Source organism: Hyaloscypha bicolor (genome assembly GCF_002865645.1).
Source record: "Hyaloscypha bicolor E unplaced genomic scaffold K444scaffold_142, whole genome shotgun sequence".
Lineage (NCBI taxonomy): Eukaryota > Fungi > Ascomycota > Leotiomycetes > Helotiales > Hyaloscyphaceae > Hyaloscypha > Hyaloscypha bicolor.
This window is the reverse complement of record NW_020194644.1, coordinates 635,289-662,796: the sequence shown is the minus strand read 5'-3', so window position 1 is coordinate 662,796 and position 27,508 is coordinate 635,289. Positions and strand designations below refer to the sequence as shown.

The window sequence follows — 27,508 nt, the reverse complement described above, 5'->3', positions numbered from 1 at the left end:
TATATAATTTGTAAAAAAAAAGAATATTAGATTTCTTTTTAGAGAAAATAATAATATATTTTTTAAATTCTAAAAGCAATATTTACTAGAGTTATTAAAGCTCTATTTCTTCTAGTTATTAATTCTCTAGGCCAGAAATAGCTTCTTTTTTTCTAGCTTTAAGCTTTTTATTAATCTTATAAATAGAAATTTAACTAATAATATTCTTTTTTTCTTTTAGCTATATAATTAAATATTATAAATAAAAATAGCTAGATCTAGTATTTACTCTTTATTAAGAATGCTTTTTTGCTTCTTTAGCTTCTATTTAGGTATTATATTTTAATTAGGCTATAGAAGCTTCTTTTCTATAATATTATATAATTTCCTTTAATTAATCTAAAAGAAAAAAACTATTTAAAAATAATACATTTCTAGAAATAGCTTATAATAATATTTCATTAATTAGTATCTTTTTAATACTTCTTATTAGATTACTTCTCTAGCTATTTTTAAGAAATACTAATAATATAATTAAATTATATAGATTTGGGCTTATTCTCTAATTATATAAGCCTATATCTTTTTTAATTAACTAGAATATTAATATATATAGCCTATTTTTTATTAAAAATAGTATTATAATTTCTAAGATTCAAAATAATTATAGATATATTAATGCTTTATTTATTAATTAGAAGTAAAACTTTTATATATTTCTTAGTAAACTTAGCTAGCTTTATATTAAAACCGCATATAATATAGAATAAAAAAAGAATTATAATTTTATTTTTAAAAATCGCTTTATAAACTAAGTAAGCTTTATATTAATAAAAATATAATTATTTACTCTAGTATTAATAAAGGAAAAATATTTAATTTCTAATTTATTTATATTAATAATATAGAGTATTATAAAAGTATTTTTTTCTATTAAATCTATATTATAAGTCCCTAAAATAAAGACTTTTTTTAGAAATACTTGTTTTCGGTTCTATATTAGAATTAGAGCCTGAATTCTTTAAATACTTTATTTAAATAAGAATTAAATACTTAAATAAAATAGAAACTAGGCCTTATTTAATTCTAGAAAGAGCTATTTTAATTTCCTTACTATATATAAATAAATAGCGCTTAATATAATAGCCAAACTTATTATAATTAAAGTATTTAATAATTAAAAGATCTTTAATTCTTATAGAATATTACTTATATTTATAAAAAGATATATATTTAATAAAAGCAATAAATATAGGCTCTTTAAATTTCTTCTTAAAAATAAACTTGGCTAAACTAGTTCTCGTTTTCTTATATTTCTTAGTCTTCTTATATATAGCTTTAATTTACTAATTATTAGTAATATAATATTAAATAAAGCAAGTAGTATTAATAAAAGAATTATTATAGTATATATATACCGACTTCTAAAGCTTTAATAAAAGCTTCTTATTTAGTTTATATTTAATATCTCAAAAACTAATACTATCTTTTATAAATAATTATAAAAAAGAGTATAGAACTTCTGAAATATCTAATAAAAGTATATTTAAAGCTTACTAAAGTTATAGTAAGTATTCTATATTTTATTAGAATTAGAATATAATTTCTTTAAATAGAAATATAACTCTAAAAGGTAATAGTACTAATTCAGACTATTTTTATTTATATAAGAATTAATTAGGGCAAGAGTATTATTTATAAATCTACTAGAAATATAGATAATCTTGAGATTCTTTAAGAAATATAAATTAGTATTTCCTTATAGCTTGTTCTTAATCTAAACTAGCTAGTTATTAAAAATAATATAATCTCTAATAAAGACAATTAAATCTAGAAGCTTAATAACTCTAATATCTTTAAAGAAAGTATGAAATACCGGGAATCTTAAATATAAATAAGTAAAAAAGAGTTCGGAATTCTTTAGAGAGGAATTTAAAATAAAGGAAATAATAAAAGAAAATAAAGTAAAAGTAGCTAAAGCTATTATAAACTAATTTACTAAAGCTATATAGTATTTAATATTCTTCTCGAGTTTAGTATTATAAAGCTTAATATTCTCGAGAATAGCCTTATTATAGCTATAGATATTCTTATATAAAGGGCCTTTTAAACATTTTTCTAATAGCTCTTTATAATAATATTAATATTTTTAAGTAAGGTATTAGGATTTCTGGCCCATTTATATAGTTCTTTAGTAATAATAGAATTATTAGTCTTTAGAAGCTTTATAATAAAAGCAGAGAGTTTTATTTCTATAGATTTATTTATAAATTTTCTTGAAATATTAATATAGTATTCGGTTCGGAAAGGGCCGCTAATAAAATAACTTGAATTAGTAAAAGCTTTAGAAGCCTTAGTAGAAGTTAATATAATTCCGGGTTATATAGTATTCTATTCTGGGAAGTCAATCTATTACATTTTTCCTTTACTATATTCTTTCTAGTAATCTTATTACCGGTATATATATATAAGGCCTATAAGATTATAGAATAGGGCTTAAGGGTAGCAGTCAGGTTACTGGCCTATAGATATCTATTACTCTAGAACTTGGTTAAAGAATAGCCTTTATATAAGGTTCTTCGATTTTCGGGGTTTTCGGGGAGGTTTCTAATATATTACTGGCATATATTTATAAAGATATAAATACCTGATTCCTCTAAGGATTCTAAAGCTTTTCGCTTTTATTATTCTGAAGTCTATTGCTTGTATTTCTGAGGTTCCGTTATCTTGGCAGCGCCTATATTTCTGATAGTTCTGAATTGGTTTATTTGAAATCCTCTACAGAATTAAAGGGTCTTGCTACGAGAGCGGGAAAGGTCTTAATGCCGGTCGGTCCGAGGCTGTTTGTAGAGGCTCGAATGGAGAAGGCTCAGGAGGCTAGGGGAGGTTCCAATGCTGATCGATTCGAGGGTCGCAACTGGACGCTGGAATGGAAGAGGATCGGGAGCTAAACGAGCTTTAAATACTATTAGGGGTACGGCATTCAGGGCTTGGAAAGCAAGGTAGAAGGTCCCTTACGAAGACGATTCAAAGCTAAGGAAGGGAAAACTGGAATACAGGAGGCTGCGAGGGAGTATATGCACCCCACAGTGCGCTAGTCCACAAGGGGCTTAGCCTTCTAAATATCTCCAGTGCATTCCAAGCATGCTTCCCTAGTGAGGCGGCCTCGTCACATACGTCTAGAAGGCAACGGGACATGGGCAACGGGACATGAGCAATGAGATATAGGTAACGGGACATGGGCAACGGTCAGGTAACCATGTCAGCTAACGAGGTCGAGAGCTGAATTATAACATTTTTAATATAAATCTTAATTATTTTCCCAATAAATCTAGTAATTAAAGGTAAAGAAGATAATTAGGAGATATTTAAATATAGTTATAATAGTAATAATAAAACTAGTAAAAGTATATTATTTCCTATATTTCTTGCTTTTAGAGCTTTTATATTAGTTTCTAAATCTGGTAAAAATATAAGATATAATAATAAAAGAGAAAAAAATAATACAAATAATAATAGTAATATAGGAATTTTAAAAATAAATAATTCTAGATACTTATTCTTTATAAGAATTATAAAGCCTAATAAAATTAGTTTCTTCTAAAGATCTAATCTAGCCTCTAATATATTCTTATTTATTTATATATATTATATATGTTCCTTAATAATAATAAATAAAGTATTTGCAATAATATTAATACTACTATTTTATTATATAAATATACTACTATATTAAAGAATCTTATATAGATATTATATTTCCGGAAATTTAAATTTATTAAAGTTCCCTTAATAAGTAAAGTTCTTAAAGTTATATTTAAATAATTCCCAAAAATTATTATTAATTATTTTATAAAGAATATATTAAAATAGCTTAGTATTTAAGAATTTAGTTATTTTATTTAATCTAGTAATAAGTAAATTAATTTCATATTTTTATTTCTTTATTATTTCCTTAAAATTATTATTTTATATAAAGTAATTAAATTAAACTAATCTAATAAAGGAATTATCTATTATAATAAGTTCCGTTATTATATATTTTATAGGCTTGTATCCAGTTTAAGATACAGTAATTTATAAGAAAAATAGATTTATAAAGAAAAGAATGGTTTATAAAATAAGTAATTTATAGAAAGTATTATATTTAAAGTAAAAATTTCGTTTATAACAAGAAATTTAGGAAGTGAAATATCGAGATTCCGGGAAAGCTTAATAGTTCTAAAGCTTAAAAGCCCTAGAGGTTTAAAAAAAAAAGTAGTTTTTAAGAGAATTTTATAGAAGTTAAATAAAAATAGAATGAAATAGTTTAATAGCTAATTGTTTTAATATTTGGCAAAATTAAATGCCCTTTTTGCCTATATAACCGAATTATAAATAATAGAACTAATAGTTATTTCTTTCTTTAATATAATATAATTAGGCCTTAGTAAAATTAAATATCTTTTTTGCTTATATAATCGAATTAGAGGTAATAGAATTATTAGTTATTTCCTCTTTAATATAAATAATAGCTTTATTCCTAAATAATTAAATCTTAGGCAAGTATAGCTTAATTCTTTCTAATTTATATATATAAACTAATTAGTATTAGTTTACTAAAAATATGTAATATTATTATATAATTATAAAATATTATTTATATGAAGTTAATAAAGTAATTAATATTTAGAAGTAAGAATTATAACATTAATATATAATTCCTAAATTTATTAAGCCTAATAAAAACTAATTACTAATTAAGTTACTTATAAAATACGAGGTTATAAAACTATATCTTATATTTTATATTCTATTACCTATATTTTATTGCCTATATCCCATTGCCTTCGAGTCCCGTAACTAAACACGTGACTCCCGAAGTAATAGCTATATTAATAATTATTTTAAATAAAGTTAAAGTTTAAATATATAAAAGTCTTTAATAAACTTTATATTATTTAAGATTTAAAAAGCAGATATTAATAATATAAATTAATATACTTTATACTTATTAGAATAATTTATAAAAAAAACGTTTTTAAATAATAAAAATAATTACTATATATAAAATAATAAAAGAAGTAATAATATAATTAAACTAAGAAATTAAAGATAATAAGCTTATTATAAAAGTTATTAAATAAAAATTTAATTTAAAATAAAAACTATATTTTATATATTAATAATAGCTTTTTTATATTAAATATTTAAAGCTAAGCTACTAGTTATAACTTAATTAATAACTAGAAAATATTAGTAATATATTTAAATTATTTAAGAAATATTTCGAGCTTAATAAATTACAAGTTATTATAAATATAATATTATATAATAAATATGCTTTTTAAAGTTCTTTTAATATATTAATTAATAACTAATAATATTAGAGAAAATTAATAAAAAGTCTAGTATTCTTTAATAATATTATATTAGTTTAATTAAAAGTTTTATAAAGTATTTAAATATAAAATATTTTAGAAATATTATTTCAAGAATTCATTAAATATATATAAGAATTATTATAATAATAACCCGAGAAATATAGTTTGTACTTTAATTAGACTTATATAAAAAAAAGCTAAAAATGAATTTTAAGTAAATTAAAAAAAAGAATTAAATTAAAATTAATTATTTAAAGCTAATATTAAATATATTTCAATTATTAGTACTTTTATATAAAGCAATTACTAAATTTAAATATTATATATATGGCTATATTTAATAAATACAAATATTATAAAAAATACTAAATTTAAGAAATTTATTTAATTTAAGTAATATTATTATAATAAAAATAATAGAAAATTAAAATATAAAAGTAATATTTAATTAAAAACATATTATATATAATTGCCTCTATTACTTTATAAAGTATAAATAATTTAGATCTAGCTTATTATAATATTTTCTTATATAAGAATATAAATATATTTTTAAGTAATTTAGTTCTTTAAAATAAATAAATTATTAGAAAAATACTAGAAAATTTCTGGAATAAATATTATATTTTTATAATAAAAATAGCTTAAATTAATTTAGAAAATTTAAGAATTTGAAAGCTTATATAAACTTAATATTTAATATTTAAATTATAATAATTAGTAATAGAAAATATTTTCTATTTGCTTTAGTTTTTTATTAATAATAATTATAAATTATTTTCTTTTTATTCTAATATTATATTATAAAAGAAAATATAGTTTTAAGGCAAGTATTACTTTTTAATTTATTTTATAATAATTATTTGAGGCAAAAAATAAATAAAAAGAGAATTATAATTTATTTAATATATTTTCTCTTTTTGAAATTATTAAAAAGAATTATTATATTAATTAAAACCCAAATGAAAGCAGTTTTACTAAAAGAATTATTCGAAGAAAATTTATTAAAATAATATTTTTGAGAATAAGAAAAGAAATTAGATAAATAAATAATATATATTAATTAAATAAAAAAGCTCAATTATAGAATTATAAAAGTAATTATAAAAACTATATATAAATTAATATTTCTTATAAGAAATTAGTTTTTATTATAAAATAAAATATATATAAAATAATACTTCTTATAAGAAATTAGTTTTACTATAAAATATAAAATATATAATATATAACTAAACTTTTTAATTATATTAATATTACTAATATTTAGTTTTTAGGGCTATAAAATCGTATGAAACTAAATTTTATAAAGCTAAAATTATAATATAATTTCTAATTAATAAAATATATAAAAGAAAGAAAAAGAGCTATATAAGCTTGTAAATATATTTATTATTTCTAGTAATTTCTTTTTCTTAACTTTCTTTTTTATTATATTAAGCTATTTTTATTATATAAATATAAAAGTAAATATAATAATTTATTATAAGAATAATATTATTCTTTATATTATTAGATTTAATATCTTTATATAAATACTAGTTTCGAAGTTATTTAAAGCCTTTTAAACTTATTTATTATTTAAATATCTATTTTTTCCTATAATTTTCTCTCTTTTATTTTTATTTAAAAGAAATATATTAGATATTTGGCTTTATATATAAAAGTAAATATAAAATTCTTTAGTTTATTTGCTTTTTTATATTATAAAAGAATAAAATAGGCTATAATTATTAGTAAAAAAAAATTAAAAGAAAATATAATATATAATAAGAATTCGATTAGAAGTATTTATAAATTAAAGAAATATTATATAAATAAAATATATATTAAATTACTTAATATTTATCTTATAAAAAAAATAAAACCCAAATATAAAAAGAAAAGAAGAATTAAGAAATTATATAAGAATATATAATTATATTATATATTAGCTTAATTTCTATTATATTAGAAGATTCAAATTATAAAAAGCTAAGCTAAAAGCTTAAAAAATTAAAAATTAAACTTAAAATACTAGACTTTAAACTGAAGTTATAATTTTATAAAAAGAAATAACTAGATTTAAACTATTATTAACTTTATATAAGAATGGCTTATATATCTTTAAATAAAGAATTAAATATTAATATTAGTAAATAAGAAAATAATTTAAAATAAAGAGTTTTTATTATAAAGCCTAAATTTCAAGCAAGATATAATTAAAATATTTTTAATTAATATAGCTAATTTTATATAAAAAGAGCTTAATTCTAATATTAAATTATATTACTAGATAATATAATTAAAAAAAAATTAATTTAGAAATATAAAACTAATATTAAAAAATAAATAAAACTAATCTAATTATAATTCTAATTATAGTTCTAGTTATTAATATATTTATTAATATAATACTATTTATAAAGAAATTTATTATAAAGAAATTATAGATTTTCTAATAAAAAATTCGAGCTATTTTTTAAATAAATAAAAAAAATAAAAAAAATATAGCCTTATTAAAACTTATATATAATTATATATTTTTTTCTTTAAAAGCTATTCGAGTATTAATAAGGCAAATACAAATATAAAAGCAAATAATAAATAAAATATAATTAATTAATTAATAAGCTATAAAGAAAATAATAAAAGATCTAATATATATTTATATATTTATTAAAGAATTTGAAACTATTATTATATTTATCTAAATTCAGTAATAATATTCCCGAGAAAATTAAGTTATAAATATATTATTTATTAATTAAAATAGTAGAAGTTTATTAGAAAAATATATATAAATAGCTAAAGTTTCAAACTATAGTTTAAATTAAGCTCGGGTTTTAAATTAAGCTTGGTATTTTAATAATCTCGGCCATATTTACTTATTTACTACCACACCTTACTCGCTCTTCTCTTCTTAGCTTTAGATTCTTAAAACATTAAAATTTTTAATTTTTAAGCCTTATTTTATTACTTTATTTTTGCTATTATAAGTAAAACCTTAATATATTTTTAGGCTTCCTTAATTATTAAAGGCAAACTATTTTTTTAAAGTACTTTTATTATTTAAATTATATAATTATTAAAAAAACAAGTTATATAATATTATATATAAATATAGTACTATTATATAAACTAGTAAAATTGCAGCTTTATAAGAGTTTGGGATCTCTCTTTTCTTTCCTTTTATTTCTATTATATTATTTCTTTATTAAGTTATATTAGATTAAGAAATATATTTTTAATAAGTTATAAAGCTTTAATTTACTTAAATATTTAGGGAAACTATATATTAAATACTTTATTTATATTATATAAAGGTATTATATAATTAATATAAGAGAAAACATAACCCTTATTATAAAGCTTTATAAAAGAACTCGAGCAAATACTATAATATTTAATATAAGAGAAAACAGGAATTTGTTAAGCTAAAAATATAAGAAAAAACCGCAAATTATTAAGCTAAAGATATAAAGAAAAATAATAATATATTAATAAGTAAATATAGTTAGTAAGTTATAAATACTTTTATTTTTATTATTTATAATTTTATAATTATAGAATATATTATTATAAATAATAAAGAATATATTTCTAAGCTTAAGCTTTTAATCTAATTAAATTATAAAATATAATTTCACAAGATATTACTAAAGCTTTATATTAAAGAAGTCTAATATATTATTAAACTAGATAAAAACATATATATTATAAGTATAATATTTATAATATCTAATATACTAATTAAAAGAAAAGATAAGAATAAGATTAATAAAGTAATAAAGAAAATAATAAAATTAAAGCTCGAGAAGAACTTCGAGAAACTTAAAAAGAAGCTTACTTAATATAATAAAAATAAAGCTATTATCTTATATTATATTATTTAATTACTTTCTAATAAAGATATTACTAAAATTAATAAGCTAATTTATATTAAAGTAATATAGTAATTTCCTAAAATAAAATATTATTAATCTTTTTTAATTAAAGTTATAATAATAATTTAAAAGATTTAAAGCTTTAAATATATAAAAGAAAAGCAAATATATTTTAAATAAGCTAAAACAAAGAAATACTATTATAAACTTAGTATTATAAATCTTATAATAAAGAATATATATCTCGACTTTATATTATTTATAATATTTAATATAAAGTAATATATAATATTAATAAAAAGATTAAAAATCTTATAAATAAGGAAAATAGCTTTAAAATATATATTATATTAGAGAATACTTTTATTACTTATAATACTTATAGCTATTTTCCTTTATATTATTATTATTATTAATTTAATTTCTTAGAGAATAAAGAAGCAAGATATTATATATATAAAAGATATAATTACTTTATATATAATTATTTATATTTTAGTATTATATATAAAGCTATTAAAGCTAATTAAAAAAAAAATTTATTTCTTGTTTTAGAAAAGCATTTTATTTAAATAATTAAAAAAGCTATTACTAAAGCTATTTAGAAAGGCCAAGGCTCTAGTAACTATTAATAATTTCAAGTAAGATATTATATTTACTAAAAAGTTCGATTCTAAAATAAATGCCAAAATTTAAACTATTTTGCTTTCTTAAGATAATATTATAGTGGGGTTTTTTCTCTCTTGTCCCGTGACTACCGTCACGTGTCCTGCTTCCCAGGCATGCTGGCGCTAGTTTAAGGGGTTGCATAAGATCTCCGTCCATACGTACGATTAGCCTTCCCAATACATCAACCTTCGGAGCCCCTTATTTTTGACCATTCGTATTATTTCGTTACTGGTACTGAGAGTCTTAAGATTATTACTTCTACTTATTTAGCTTCCTACCCTCTTTACCTCCACCCACGCATCCAACGCCTATATATGGTCCGAAATCCATATAATAATCAAATCCCCATTATAATATTAGTAAATATCTGGGCTTCTAGCTACTTAATTTAACTTATATTATATATATAACTAACTAATTTTTTTGTTTTAAGTTCGTACTAGTTCTTATTAAATATATACTAATTTAGATTAAAGAAAAAGTATTATATATAAAATAAAAAGAAATTTAATATTAGTTTCTAATTATTTCTTTATATTAGATCTAGATATTAGTCTCTTATTTATAAGGCACTTATATAAAGCAGGTCTTAAAAAAGAAATTAGTTGTAAGAAATTATATTTTAGATTTAAAATAAAAATAATTATTAAAACAAAAATAATTAATAAACTTTATTTTATTTTATATATAATATTAGAAAAAAAGAAAAAAAACAAGTTATATTTATATTAACTAAAATTAATATATTAAATACTAATTCTCGCAAGTAGCTAATTATAAGGCTATATAAAGGAAATTAAAAATAAAAGTACTAAATAAGAAAAAAAGAATTCAAACCCTTTAATTATTTATTTATATTAGACTTTAATAGAAGTACTTACTATTACTAGATATAAGCTTATATATAAGAGATTTAGTTATTTTAAATTAAATAAACTATATTATTTTTACAAAATTATAACTCTTAATAAAATAACTTAGATTTTATATAATATTAAACTTTGCGAGATTTATTTTTTAATAAAAAAAAAATAAGATCTCGAAAACATTTAGTTTATAAAAGATTATAATTTTAGCTTTAATTCAATTTAATATAGCAAGTCTATTTTCAATTTCTATTAATAGCTATAATTACTTTATTTTTATTTTTAATAATATAATATTAAATAAATAAATCTTACTAACAAAATTAAAGTATATAATTATGAAATACTTATAAACTTAAAAGCTTAATATTAAATACAAGATAAAGAAACTAATTAAGGAAATATAATTAAATAATATCCCGGAACTTTTAAGGTAATATAAGACTAAAAGATTTATAAAGATATGAAATTATAAAGTATAATAGTAGTATTATTATACTAGAATAAACTAGCTAAAAGAAGTATATAAACTATAAAGAATAATATATATACTTTATTAAAAGAAGCAAATCTATTACTAGAGTTTTGAAATAAATTTATTAAAGCAAATTATTATATTTGAAATTATATATATAATAAGCTAAAGCTAAATAATAAAAGAATCTATTCCAAATAAGTATTTTCTAATAAAAAGCCAAGAATTAATTATATTCAAATATAGAAATATAAGTGCTTCTTTTATAAAAATAAGAAGTTTATAAATAAATATAAATATAAAAATAAGCTTATTAATTCTAGGTAAATAAATATATTTATAAAATATAAAAAAGAAATTATAAAGTATTTTCAAGTATATTTTCCAGAATATGAATAAGTAATTAAATATAATATTATATAAATTAATTAACTTATTAAAAGAAGTATAATTAACTTGTAATTATAAGGCTCAAATAGCTTATATAATATATCAAATATAGTAGCAGATTAATTAGTAATTAGCTAATTAAAAAAATATGTTTCTTTAGTAAAAATACTTATAAAAAAGCCAAGTTCAATTTTATAAATAATTATTTTATTATATTAAGGCCCAATAAATGTTTTAAGCTTTATAAAAGCAAATATAAAAAATAGTAATACTAAATTAATTATTTATAAGAAATAGAATAATAATAAGCAAAATGCTAATTCTTATAAATAACTAATTACCGGATTATAAAATAACTTAATTTCATTTCTTGTTTTTAATAATATAAATTAAGCCTTAATAATACTAATATTTTAGATCTTTATATATAAGAAAGCAATTATATAATTATTAGCCGCAAATATTAAATCTAATAATTCTATTTCGGATATTTTAAAGATATAGTAATTAATTAACTAGATATAAATATTATATTAAATATAAATATAACTTACTAATACTTTATTAGATATTTTAAACGAAAAAGAAAAAAAGATATTAAGAAAAGTAAGTATTTAATAAAGGTTATTCGAGTTATAATTATTTATTTTTAGAATAAAAACTAGATATTATTAAATAACTAGCTAGTAATAAAAGAAATTCTTAATTATATACTTATAATAAAAGTAAAGACTAGAATTCTAATTTCAATGTTTTATAAAAAAGTAATAAATAACCTTATATATAGCAAGTTTTAAAAGCAAGTAATTATAAATAAAATAATTTAATTCTTAGAAAATAACTCTTAAAAAGAAGTTCTTTTTTTAAAAGAGGCTAATTTAGTTAATTATAAATAGGTTTTTAATATTGAACTTATTATTAATAAAGAAGTTAAATAATATAAAATAAAACTAATATACGAGAATTTATATAAATTAGAAATAAAGATTATAACTAGATATTTACTTTAATAATAAAAATAAAAATATTCTAACTTTTTCTAGTAATAATTATTAAAGAAAACTTAAAGTATTACTAGTTTAATATTAAGAATATATTTTTAGAATTATATTTAAAGAAAAAGATTTATTTAAAGCTTTCTTGAAATATAAATATTAAGAACGGATTTATACTTGAGGTACTATAAAACTTATATAAACTAAAGCAAGTCGCTCGGAACTAGAACTAACTAATTTACTAAAAAATAAAAGATTAGGGTTTTATATAAAATTTAGCTGACTCGTATTTATATATATATATATATATATATATAAATTAAGGTATTAAGCTCCTTATTTATATTAATAATATTATTATTATTATAAAAAACAAGTTAGATATAAACTAGTTCTTTACTTAATTATTTAATAGATTTAAGGCCAAGTCTTTAAAAGAAATCTCTAAGATTTTTAGCTATAAAATTATTAGAAATAAAAAGAATTATATTATTTATTTTAATTAAGAATAGTACTTAGTAATAGTTTTTAATTACTTTTTAATTATATAAAAGTCTTATAAAAAGAAATCTATTCCGGTATTAAATTATAAGTTATTATAAATAATTATTTTAAAAAAAATAAAAGAATTAATATTATAAAATACTAGTAAGATATTAGATATCTTATATTTATAATAATATTAATTTATTCGAATATAATATTTATATTTAGTATATTAATATAATTTATAAGTAATCTAATCGAGTATTATAAATATATATTTAAGAATCTAATAAAATATCTTTAATTTATATTAAACTAGAAAATTCGCTATAGTTTTAGAGAAAAGTTTAAGTATTTTATTCTTTATTTTAATATTAATTAGGCTAGTAATAAATCTAATTAGAAAAATATTAAAGAATATATTATAATATTTTATAAAGGGCTAATCTTATAATTAAATAAGAAGTAATATTTAGTAATTACTTCAAGCTATAAATTAGAATATATAGTATTTATTATATATATAAAATAAGAGTAATATATTATATAAATCTTTAGAAACTTAGATTAACTATAATATATTAGAGAGAATAAAATCAAGATTTATATACTAGAAAATAATTAGAAAGTAATTATTTTAGCTAAAAATCCTTGCTTTTGTAATTATTTCAAGTATATTATAATTAGCTATTACTTTATTCGAGGTCTAGTAAAGATATAAAAGGCCCAAATAACCTATATTTCTATAACTAAAATAATTACTAATGAAATAATAAAATCACTATTTAGAATAGTTTTTAAAAGATTTAAGAAAATACTAGAAGTAATCGGAAATAGAAAAGCTAGAGAAACAGAAGTATAAAACTAATATATTTAAAAGAATATATCCTAAAAAGAAGTATTAAGAAAATAGGTTAATAGTATTATATATAGATATAATACTATTATATAAACTAGTAAAATTATAGCTTTATAAGAATCTGAATTCTCTTTTTCTCTTTTTCTTTTTTTAATTAATATAATTGAGTTTTCTTTCTTGCCTTTACTCTTATTATATTATTTTCTTATTAGATTATGCTAGACTAAGGGATATATTTTTAATAATAATAGACTTAATAAAAATATTATTAAAATAATATTTTATTTAAAAAGCTAGAGTTATTTAAAGACGAATTAAAAGAAGTAAAAAAAAAGTAAAAAAGAAAAAAAGAAAAGATTTCGAGAAGAGAAATCTGTTTTTTATAAAAATTAAAAAAAGTAGTATTTAAGTAGTCTTATATAAGCTCTAGTTTAAATTACATAATATTACGTAATAAATACCTTATTTATTATATTTATATAACTTGTATATAACTACTTTTAAGTTACTCTAAAGTAGTACTCTATTCTACTTTACTCAAGATTACTTAAGATTACTCTAGAGTAGCTTGAATAGCTTAAATAGTTTTTGCCTATATTAACTAGCCTAATGCGCGTAACTAAAACCCAGCTTTTAATAAGTTAAAAGTAAGCTTTTTATAAAAGTAATTAAATAAGAATTTATATATAATATTCAATAATTTATTAAGCTATTAATAATTATCTTACTAATACTTTAAATCTCCTTTACCCTACGGTTTCTCCCTAAATCACTTCGAACTTTTCTATTATTCAAAATATCCTTACCTGTGGCCAGGATTCGAAGCTTCAGTCTGAGCCTGTCTCCCTCTCTCCTTCTCCTTCTCCTTCTCCTTCTCCTTCTGCTGCTTCCGATACTTCCACACCTTCCAGCCAATGCCGAAGAGCATCGTAATCACGCTACAGCCTATCGAGACCGAGACTCCTGCGATGCCCCCAGGACTTAGGGTTGACTGCTTAGGGGCCGATGTCGAGGTCTGCGTTAGCGAAACTGTGCTCGGTATGCTTGTGATTGTCGGCGTAGATTTCGAAGTTGGAGCGGCTGTCGACTCGACACCCCCCGGTGCGAACTTGGATTGGGTAGACAGCCTGCCAGGAATACCCCCAGTCGCTGTCCAGAGTCCACGTGGATGTGGAGAGCGTCTTTTGATCCAAAATGTTATCGACGACGATGACTGCTGTTGCGGTCGAGAGCGCACTCTGGCAGTATTGGAAGAAGCCGCTGGCCGGACAGCCGTAGTCTTTCAGTCATGGCTCATGAGCAGGTGAATCTTTGGCTTGGTTTTGTTTTGGTGGTGTGGTGTAAAGTGAGCTCAACTTAACTTACTTGTTGGACAGCAGAAGGCGATCGTCTCATCTGGAGCCGTGCTCAGTGCCGAAGGTGGCATGGGCCCGTGACAGGAACGATATTGAGAGGGACAGACGCCGGGCGAGTAGTAGCTTGTCATCCATGCCCAGGCTTCAGTGTAGAAGTTTCCGTAGGGGCAACATGTGCTCGCTGCACAGCCTTGCGTCATCTGCGTCCATGGCATTCCGAGCGCCGGCGTGTTGAAGTCCCAGAGACTCGCCAGACAGTCGCTTGGGAAGGCTGTTGTGGGCAGCGGCCCCAGGTTTGTCGAGGTCGTCCATGGTGGGATAGTTACCTCTACTGTTCCGGCAGTGATAGTTGTCATTTTGAGCCTTTGGTCGTTAGAGATGGAATGCAAGTCGGGATGTTGTTGAAGAGATTGGGAGATACTGTAGACGATTTACATGCTGATCTCCTTGAGAGTGGGAGAGTGGATATCAACGCTGCTACAAAGATGGGCACAACTCCTATTATCAAAGCTGCTTCCAAAGCGCATGTGTCCACGGTCTTGATGCTCTTGGAAAGAGGTGCCGATCCGTACTTGGAAAATTGGTACGGCAATGCTTTGCATTTCGCGGCCGAAGCTGGGCAATCACTAACGATTGCAGAACTCGTGACTTACGGCATGAGTCCAAATGCTTGCGAGCGCTACTGCAGGAGGCCACTCAGCTGCACAATTGACAACGACAGCGCCTCCGCATTCGAGATTCTCGTTGCCCTTGGAGCAGATATCGAAGCGATCGATGTGCACCGTGGGCTACCAATATTGCACAGTGTAGCGTTTGAAAATTGTCTCAACATCATGGGTACTGTTTTGAAGCATAATTGGGGTGATTTGCAACGCAAATCGGAAAAAGGGCACACACCGCTGCACTTTGTGGCTATAATGGGCAATCTTTTGATGGTGCGAAAACTTGTAGAAGCTGGTGCGGATGTAGATGTAAAAGATCGCTAGGGAAGAACACTACTGTATCTTGCGCACACCGATATCGGTTAAGGTTTTTGAATTGGGCTGATTTGATGGGCAATGGATGTTGAGCTGCGGACTGAGCTTTTCCAAGATACGGGCACTACGAAGGCGCACAGTTTTGAAAATCGTCCATTTCGCTAAGCGAGATCCTCAAAAATCTTCCCCACTTCTTTGAAAGTCGCAATAAAACTCCCTAGAGTTTTAGAATCACTGAAACACAAAGGAAAGATACTTGAGATTCTTCTCTTTTGCCTAGAGCTTAGTTTAAAGTGTTTGGACGGAGTAGCATTGCGATGCGCAATTTTTAAAAGTGTGAGATTTGGTGTTCCTCACCCCGCTAAAAATGGACGATCTTCAAAACTGTGCGCCTTCGTATTAGTTTCATTGTGACAGCCGCGTGGGGGACACAAAAAGAGAGGCTAACTTTCGTTCTCCTTACTTAAAGTTGGACACTGATCTGGACTTGGGGAAAAGGAGACGTGAATGATCCAAAGCTTGGAGATTTTAGAAGAGTTATAAAACAAATGTACGAATATTGCGGCATAAAGTCATGCGACTTCAGCGTATGTGCCCTGTAGTGGCTGTGGCTATAGCGCCACGCTGTTGGCCCAGTGACTATAGCGCTCAGACGCTGGAACTTAGAGGTCTTATAGGGCCCTTTAGCGATCAAGCCCCTATACTTGCAGGGGCATACCCTGGAATTGTCTTTCAATCCCTGAAACTCCTTACATGGCTTAAGCCTATGGCCTTAGTAAACCTCGCTTTACAGGGGCAGGTAGCCTATAATTTAGGCACAGACCCACTAAGCTACAGGAGCTTCCAGGGCACTTTCGCGGTGGTGGCTTACAGGCTGGTTTCAGATTACAGCGTGTGATTAGTGGCTGGGACATCATGTGCCCTGTAGTCGCATGACTTTATGCCGCAATATTCGTACAGGAGCGCCCAAGCAAATTAGGTAACAGAGTAGCAAAATCGCCCCACAGACTTGATACTTTCAAACACCGTTTTTGTGTCCACCACGAACTGGCTTAAAATATAGTTGGCAGTGTATCAGCCGAGTGGTAGCATATGTTTTGGCGGAGGATGGAGGGTGGAGCGGTCTGGCCCAGCCATATATAGGGGACATTATACCAGTAGAGAGGTAACCATGCAGACGGCTTTTGAATCTAGTCTAGGACGAGTCTGGCCTTCACTTGGCCTTGGAGGGGAAAGTAAAACGACCCTCCCCCCCGGTATCAATTAGGGGTGTCGATTAGGGCCACACTAACCGAAATCAGTAAGCGGTGATACGCGCCCGTATATACTACTTTATATATAGTAGTTGTTGTACGGACACTGGTGCGGGTACTAGGAGCTTAGCTTACTCAGCAGCCCCTTTATTTAGCTAGATCCAGAGGCTCCCTATAAGCTTCTAATCAGATAACCATTTATGCAAATTACTGTTCCTTGCTCTTTGCAATAGTAGTATATGCAAATTAATATATATTGGCACCCAGTACACGTCTCGCATTTTGCTTTAATGCACCGTAATGCATATATTATTATTATTATTTCCTGACAGATTTGGTTATTGTGACAGCGGGATCAAGGCAATGGTCGAAGGCTCAAAGTTCCGAGAATCTCATATATTAAAAATACTAAGCCGGGGAATAAAGTAGGAGGAATATCTCGACCTTTTAGTATTGTCCCGCCCAAGCATTCCGGCTTAGCTTCGTTTTGTACCTGTTTCCGATATCCTGTCCTTGGCAGATTATGCCGTTACGCCAGCCGTTATATCACCCCCCCCTAAAGAAAAGTCTAAATGCCCTTATTTAGAGGATCATTTAGCAGTAAAGACAAAAGGAAAAAACCACAACTATTGACCCAATTCCGTCTATTTCCAGCAGCTTACTTGAAATTGAAGCGTGGTCTTGACTTTGCTAAAACAACCCAGTTCCTAGTACGCTCCGGCCAATCCTTCTTACCCATTGCCCGTATTATGCCTATGCCTATATTAATAATATGGTCTGGAAGTACGGTATAGGCTATAGCCGATATTGGAACTATTATTATCGGGCGATCTTCAAATGGGGGTGGCAATTTAAGTCCATCCGTCGAGACAGGTTTCGTTATAGCAGCTTGCTTGCCCTTTTTCTTGCTTGAAGTGGTAACGTTTTGCTTGGTTGAGTTGCTTTTGAGCTGCTTGATCTTATTTTGGGCCTTCTCGAGCTTGATATGGGCATTACTGAGTTGCTTATTTATAAGGGCAATTTGTATATTGAGGCCGGATATTTTAGCTACTTTGTTATTAAATTTCCGGGCCTTGAGCTTTATGATTTTCTTCTTATAGGAGCCTTTGAGGGGTTTTCCGACTTGGTTAACGGTATTATATACTAATTCATTAATATCTATAGGGTATTTGTCTTTTTCTTTGGCCTTTAGGATTACTTGCCAGATTTTGATTTCAGACCAGTACTTCCGTAATAACCGCTGCTTAATATATTGCGCTTCTTGGTTATAAGAGCGCGCGCCTTTGCTCCGCGTACACCCCGATATAAGCGAGACTACCCCTTAATTTTTCAATCACAGCTCTCAATATACTCTGCAAATATATCAAAATAGACGATTCTCTGCTCTCGTCACCCGCTATACGCGAGCACCAGCCTGGAATGAAGTGGAAGACTCCTGAACGGTCCAAAATCAGGGTATGGTACGCAGACGGCAAAAGCTATGGCCAGATCCAGAAGTTATACGGTATACGCGACGGCAAACCTCTCATCTCGCGCTCTTCACTCCAGAAAATCATCAAAGCACCTACCTCCAGGCGTCAAAGAAAGGGCAAAGTAATAAAGCAAAAGCTCTTAAAGCCAAAAGATATAGTACGCGTAATCCGGTTCGCATCTGCAAGCTGGCATAATCGACGTCTCTCTTACGTACGTCTTGTAATCAAATGCAAGCTCAAATGCAAGACTATAACCCTTCGTTACTCTCTTAAAGCAGCTGGATATCGCCATTGCATCGCTTACCGTCGCCCTTTTATCTCGAAAAAGCAAGCTGCCAAGAGACTTGCATTTGCCTTAAAGTATCGGTGGTAGTCTGTAGAGCAGTGGAAGCCAGTCGCATGGAGTGATGAGGCAACCTTTGAGACTGGGAAAAGAGAAAAGATTTACGTAACGTATCGGCTGGAAGAGAAAAATTACAGAGAGTATATATAATCTATATATAGAAGTAGGAGAGTAAGTATAATGGTCTGGGCGGCAATTGGGTGGGAATAGAAGTCCGAGCTCGTATTCTTGGAGAGAAAGGAGGGAAAGAGAGGGATCTGTAGTACGATATATAAGAAGCAAGTTCTTAATACTATAATTAGACCATACTATACTTCCTTAAGCCCTAAGTAAAAGGAGAAGTTTATATTTATAGAGAATAGAGCTAAGATATATAAGGGGGCTACTCGCTTATAGAGATTAAATTACGGGATTAAGGGATTTAACTAGCCATTATTTTCCCCGGACTTAAATCCGATTAAAAAGATATAGAGATAAATAAAGTATAAGATTACTAAGCTTAAGAGTATACCGATATTAAAGGAAGATATAAAGGAGGTTTTATATAAGCTATAGAAAGAGGTAAAGCCAGAGAATTAGAGATATTTAATTTATTACCTAACTTATAAGCTTAAGGATATTATTAAGTATAAAGATATATAAACTATATATTAAATTATAATAATATATCTAAATAAATAAATTATATAATTATAGAATAATTAAATAAGTAATAATTAAGAAAATTATACTTATATTAAGATATATATAAAATAAAGGTATATACTCTTAATAGATATTTTATTACTAATTTAGCTATTCTTATTATTATTAGATTTCTTTCTAGTATTAGATTTTTTATTATTATTAGATTTCTTACTACTTTCTAATATCTTATACTTTTTAGATATATTACCTTTATTTTTATTAACCTTTTTAGTATTTGAACTAGTAAGATTAAAGTATTAATAATTCTTATTAGTATTATCTATTTCATTTATTAGGCTATCCGGTATATTATTACTAGTAGCCAAATTCTTTATTTTATTATTCTTAGAAGGCTTTACTAAAATATTTTCTATAGTAATTTTAGATATATTCTTAAAAGTAATATAGGCTATATTTTATATATTAACTTGTTTTTAAGTAAAGAAATTACTATTACTTAAGTTATTTAGAATCTAGTAAATAGCCTTATTTAGTCTGGCCTCAAATAATATATTAATAAAATATATAATAATAGAATAATATATAAATAATTAAGATAAATAAGCTATAAAGTAATATTTATAAATATAATTAATTCCAAGAATTAATTCTAATAAAAAACTAATTAATACTTCTTTCTAAAGCTAGAAATATCTTCCTATATATTTCTTAGTATTTAGTTAAGTCTATAAAATACTTTATTTAACTAGGAAATATAATATTATATAATTTATATAATTCTAATTACTTATATAATTCTAATTATAAGCTTTACCTAAAATAGGAAACTAGATCTATAATATCTAATACTTATTTATATATTATTATATATATCTATTATATTAATTTCTTTTTTAGGCCCTTATTCCTAAAAGGCCTAAGAAAACTATAAATAGCTTTATAAATAATTTCCTAAAACTTTTCCGGCTACTAGTTTTCCCTAAAAACTTCTTATAATTACCTTATTATTATATTAGATAATAGAATTAAGAATATAATTTATTAATTTTATCTAATTAACTTATAAATTACCTCTAGTAATTTTCTTTTATAAAAGTAATATAGATATAGTATATATTATTAGATATAAAGCTTTTCTGGTTTTCTAATTAGTTTATAAATTCTAACTTAGTTTTTATTTATAAATAAATTATTACTTTATAGGCCTAAAAGCTTAGAAAAATTAATTTAATTTTCTAGTTTATTTATAAAAATTTTTTTGGAATTTTCTAGATATTTCTAATATAAAACTAATTCCGAATCCGTAATTACTATTTGGGAAAAAAATATTATAAAAAGGCCTTTCTTTTCTTACTAACTAATTTTCTTTTTCCCTAATTATAATATTATATCTAGCTTTTTCTTATTTCTTGCCTTTTTTTTAAGCCTTTTTTAAGCTTTTTTAAGCTTTTTTAAGCTTCTTTAAGCTTTATTTAAGTTCTTTTCTAATTTCCTTTTCTATTTTTTTATTTATTAAAATAAATACTTCTCTTAATACTTATTAGCCTATTATTATTTATTTAGCTAATATTCTTATATTTTTAATTTACTCTTACTATTTTCGATATTTCAAGAATATTACTAAGTTTCCTGACCTTACTTATATTAAAAGTAATAATTACTTAATATTTAATTATTATTATTCTAAGAATAAAAAATATAATCCTATAAGTTATATATTTCTTCCTTTATTTCCTATTCTAATATTATTTAAGATTTCTTAAATATATATAATATAATTAAATTGCCTTTTTTAAGCTATTAATATATATAAGTATTTTCCCTAATTTTTGCCCGAAAAAGAGAAGGCTATTATAATTCTTTTTCTATACTAAACTATATATATTTCTTATATTAAAGCTATTATTTAAGGCTAATAAATTCTCCTAATAATCTAAGAAATAAATTAAATAATTCTTACTAGCTTAATATAAATATAAAATACTCTTAATAATATAATTAATATTCTTTAGTATTAAATAAGCTTATTTCTTTCTTATTTCTTACTAATAGCTAATAACTTTATAAGCTAATTTATTACTTATTTCTTAAAAGAATTCTAATAAAAATAATAACAAGAATAATAGAAAATAGTTATAAAAGTAAGGTATTTATAAGATATAGAATTTAAAGTTTTTAAAGTTCTTAATAATTTTTATATTACTTTTCTAAGAATAAATATATAATTTTTAATAGTTTCCTAATAAAAGCATTTATTTTTTATATTTCTATTTAGCTAATAATATTATAATATTATTCTTTTTCAAGTATTCTTATAATTCTTAAGTTATATTCTCTAGATTACTTAATAGTTTTCTATATATTATTTACTAGTAAGTAGCTTTTCTAATAAATAAGATATTTTCTTTCTTTTTTATCTTTTTTATAGGCTATAATAAATTCTATCTTAAATTCCTCTTTGCCTTTAATCTTAACTAGTTCTAGTTCTATTATAATACTAGCTTATAGGTACTATAATTCTAAGAAAGAAATATAGAAAATATTATAAATTTAATATAATAGTAATAATTTCAAGTAATATATTTATTTATATATTTCTATAATTTCTAGAACTTTAAAGAAGCCAAGATATCTATTTACTAGCTTTATATTAAGTTATAGCTACTGAATATTCTTTATATAAAGTATAACTTTATTATATATATTAAATTTCTTATTAATATATTTCTTATTATAATACTTTTTTTATATATTTACTATTTTTTATTATTACTTCTCTAATACCTCTCGTTTTACTTGAATTCTCTATACTCTTTCCTATATTACTAGTGTTTCTTTTTCTAGAATATTATTTTTAATATATAGTTTAATACTAGAACAAAATTCGTATAATATATAAAATAAAAAAATTCCTATTATTAAATATATAAAGTTATTATATATGAATTTTATAAGAATAAGCTTTATTACCTAGTTATTTTACTAGTAACTAATATAGTATCTTAAGTACTATTCTAGAGTTTAGTTCAGATTCTCGGTTTATTTATTAGTTTATAAATAAAATACTATATTTAGCTATTATTAAACTTTTAAATAAAAATATAAACTTAACTAGAACTTATTTATAAAAATAGATTCTTTATTAGAGATTATACCTATAAGTATACTAAAGTCTTTAATAATATAATATATAAATAGCTTTACTAATTCAAGAGCCGAGATTTCCTTAGTAATTAAAATATATTATATTATTTTCGTATATTTATTAATAATAATAAGTATAGAATTATATATCTTATTATAAAACCTAGAAAAAAGTAATCCCGTAATAAAATTCATAGTAATTTCTTATTATAGCTTAGAAAAAAGAGGAAATAAACTAAATATATTATATAGTAAATCTCTCTTTACCTTAATCTATTAATATATAAGGCAAGTTCTAATATAGTCTTTTATATTCTTTTTTATATTTTACTAAAAATACTTTCTCTAGAAAATCTCTAGTATTTTACTAGTACTAAAATACCTACTCATAGGATTATTATAATTAGTTTATAATAATTCTTTTTTAAAAGCTAGCTTATTTAATATATAAATAATATTCTAATATTTTAATAATTTAGATATATTAAGTTCCTAAATCTTAATAGCTCTAATAGAAGTTCTTTTTAAGAACTATTTATATTACTAGTATTATACTAATAAATTAAGCCTTTAATACTATAATAGTAATTTAAGTAATATCTTTTTACTTTTTTTATATACTATTTTGGATCCAGTTATTTATATAGCTAGAATCCGTAATATATACTATTTATAACTAGTTATACTAGTAATAGGCTCAAGTAGTAATATTTCTGGTATTACTTTATTACTAATTAAGGAATACTTATTTTATTTTTCTTGGGCCTTAAATTATAGTATTATAAAAATAATATAATATTCTATTATTACTACTTATAAGGCTCTTTATTCTATATTCTATAGCTTATTATAAAATATAAATAATAAAATATCTTTATTTATTTCTATTATAAAGTCTGGCCTTTTTAATAGTTTATTAGTAAGGTTATTATATCCCGGCTAGTATTCTAAAATAAAGTTAAAGATAACTAACTTCTCTATTTATCTTATTTATTAATTATTTAGTTTTCTCTTAATTATAAAGTATTTCAAGTTATTATAATCTATTTTAATAATAATAGTATACTAGATATATATTAGGTAATATTACTAAATATAGAATACTAGAATAATAATTAAGAGTTTAAAATTATATATCTTATACTTATTCTTAATTATAGTTATTTTTTTTAAATAAAAAGTAATAAAGTATTACTTGGCTTCTATTCTTTTACTAAAAAGCTAGGAAATTATACTTATAATTACGAATTCTAAAGTATTTATTTCTATATAAATCTTTAAGACTAGATTAAAATAATAAAGAATTAGTACTATTATAAATATAATTTATAGCTTCTTAAAAGCCTTATTTACCTTATTTATTTAGCTAAAATAATATTATAAGTTTCTACTAGTTTTTAATAAATTAGTTAATTCTTTTATTACCCTAAAATATTTATAAATAAATCTTTAGTAAAAGTTAATAAAATCCAGAAATACTTAAACTTCTCGGATATTATTCTTTAGGGCTAGCTATTTCCTAATAGCTATAATCCGGCTAGCTTCTATTTCTATACTATCTAAGCTAATTATAAATCCCAGAAACTTTATTTTTTTTATATTAAACTCGTATTTTACTAAGTTTATAAAAAGCTAGTATTATTATAACTACTCGAATATATATTAGACTATTATTATATATTATTTAAATAGACTATATAAATAATATCTATAAGGCCTACTAGTATATAGTTAATATATACCTAAAATATTACTAGAGTATTAGATAATTTAAAGAATATAATATAATACTTAAAATATCTATAATATATTTGAAATATTATCTTTTACTTATTATTCTCTCGTATTTATAACTAATAATAAGTATTTTTTAAGTCTAGCTTTATATATATCTTTATTTTATAAAGCCTATTTATTATCTTACTAATAAATAATAATAGTATTTAGTTCTTAATAATAATTCTATTTAGATTCTAGTAATTAATATATAGATATAAGCCGCTTTTTTTCTTTAAAATAAATATAATTAGAGTACTAGCTAGGCTAGTAAAATAATAGTCTCATTTTTTCTCTAAACTAGTATTAAGATATTTCTAAAGAACTTTAAGCTTCTTTTTTAATAAAGTATATATAAAACTATATAATAATTAGGACTCTAGTTCCAGATCTATATAATACTTTATTATATAGTAATTAGGTAATATATTTATAGCCTTTATAGAGAATACTCGAAAAAGATTCTAATATTTCTTAGGAAATATATCTATCTTATTTATAATAATAATAGTAATTCTTTAGCTATTTATTATAAAATAGGTAATTAATAAAAAAACATATATTTTATACTTTATTATTTTAGTAAACTTTCTAGTATTTAGAACTTTAATTTTCTATAATTAAATCTGGTATCTTTATATTATTTCTTTAAAAGAAATTAAGAAATTAATCTAGTAAAGCTATAGGAATTCAAGTATTATATTAATATAATTTAGATTAAAATTATATAATATAAAATATATATTAGCCTCTTTTTAGTTCTCTAGTATATTTTTAGTAATAACTCTAAAAAATATAATTTCTATATAAATAAATTCTCTTTTTCTCTAATAAAAATAAAGGAATTACCTTTAATATTAATAAAATACCTATATTTAAAGCTAATCTTCTCTTTATATAATTAACTTCTATACCCGAATTAACTAATACTCTAACTCTTTATTTGCTTTTTCTTATTTTAATAATAATCTTAATTACTATTCTTATTTTAGGGGCCTTATTTTTTATAATATAAATAAGTATAACTATTATAGGATATATTTATTTCTCGGCTTCTTTAGTTCTAAGTACTTATATAATTTATAGCTAGACTTATTATAGTTATAATAAGTTAGTTTTTCCTAATTTAGGCAAGTAATAATATAGTAATCTTTTTTCTAGTAAATAAAGCAAATTATATCTAGTTTTATAAATTCTAATATAGGTATTATGTTAGATCTTATTACTATATCTTTATTATTCCGGTTTTATAAACCTTATAATAGAAATATATTTCTCTTTTATTTCTCTTTATTATTTCTTTTTTCTTTTCTTTTATTTCCTTTCTTTTATTATCTTATTAGCTTATTATTATATTTCTATTAAATAAATAAGTTTAAATTATTTTTAATTCTTATAGTAATAGAAATAAGCTTCTTTTTTTCTTATAAAGTATTTCCTTAATAATTAATTTTATTTCAAATCTCTTGCCTCAAGTTACTAAATAAGTTATTTTACTCTTATAATAAACTCATATATTTCAAGTTATTTAATAGGCTATTTAAATAAGGTATAAAGCTTTAAATACTCTAGCCTAGTTATTATTTAGTATCTTTAAACTTAGTAAAGGTATTATTACTATAGTTTTCCGGATTTAAGATAGAATTCTTTATAAATTTAATAAAGGTTTCCTAATTTATAGTATTAATATCTACTAATTACTTTTTATATTTCTAGATATCCCTAGCTATATTCTTAAAACAGGAAATATAATATATAATCTTTATTATATTAGTAGCCTAGGTAATTCTATTATCTTTATATTACTTTAACTCTATTTAATAAAAGAAGTTCTAGGCTTCTTTAATACTCTTTCTTTAATAAGTAAGTAGTTTTCGGGTTTTTAGAACTCTCTAAATCAAGAGTATTACTAGAGATATAATGGGTTCTATACCGGGTATCCGAATATCTTTAAGATAATGAATCTGAGCTTTTAGCTTCTCTAGATCTTCTCTCTATTATATCTCTGCTTCTAATTTAGTAATATAATAGCAAGCCGCTACTAATTTCTCTATTATTATTATTCTACTAGCTAGTTCTAGAGATATCTGAGTTCTACTTCCTTCTCTTAACTAGATAATATAAAGAATACTTAACTAGGCACTTCTCTGGATATCTGGTTAGGTTACTCTAGTAATAATAAAGGCGCTTTTTCTAGTTAATACTCTAGCTATTAATAGTTTTATCTATTAATAGCTTAATTATCTTATAATAAACTACTTTCTAAAGATTAGATTAATTAGAATATAAGGCATATAATAGTAGGGTAATATATAAATAGTTAAGATAAGTAAGTTATAAAATAATACTTATAAGTATAATTAATTCCAAGAATTAATTCTAATAAAAAACTAATTAATGCCTTTTTCTAAAGCTAGAAGCATTTCCCTATATATTTCCTAGTATTTAGCTAAGTCTATAAAATACTTTATTTAACTAGAAAATATAATCCTATATAATTTATATAATTCTAATTATTTATATAATTCTAATTATTTATATAATTCTAATTATTTATATAATTCTAATTATTTATATAATTCTAATTATTTA

The 27,508-nt window shown here is 23.0% G+C and overlaps 2 protein-coding genes across 2 annotated transcripts; one reads left to right on the top strand and one right to left on the bottom strand.

Annotated features, from left to right (window-relative positions):
• Window positions 1–14,671: 14,671 nt before the first annotated feature.
• K444DRAFT_619082 (uncharacterized protein) lies at window positions 14,672–15,893 on the bottom strand. Its single transcript, XM_024881451.1, has 2 exons — window positions 15,314–15,893; window positions 14,672–15,227 (listed from the first exon to the last, which is right to left on the bottom strand). Exons 1-2 carry the CDS (start codon window positions 15,657–15,659, stop codon window positions 14,944–14,946), a joined length of 630 nt encoding a protein of 209 aa, XP_024730451.1. The 5' UTR covers window positions 15,660–15,893; the 3' UTR covers window positions 14,672–14,943.
• On the top strand, window positions 15,789–16,415 carry K444DRAFT_700760 (ankyrin; the record flags this gene model as incomplete). The annotated part of the gene is made up of 1 exon (XM_024888022.1): window positions 15,789–16,415. The coding sequence occupies one exon, from the start codon at window positions 15,789–15,791 to the stop codon at window positions 16,287–16,289; it is 501 nt and encodes a 166-aa protein (XP_024730450.1). The 3' UTR covers window positions 16,290–16,415.
• Window positions 16,416–27,508: the final 11,093 nt, after the last annotated feature.

What these genes read in the sequence shown, in the direction of transcription:
- K444DRAFT_619082 (XM_024881451.1), bottom strand. Translation starts at nt 15,659, where the DNA reads ATGACAACTATCACTGCCGGAACAGTAGAGGTAACTATCCCACCATGG. An exon ending in CGCCTTCTGCTGTCCAACAA is followed by an intron (nt 15,228 to 15,313) that starts GTAAGTTAAGTT and finishes CATGACTGAAAG; the next exon opens with ACTACGGCTGTCCGGCCAGC.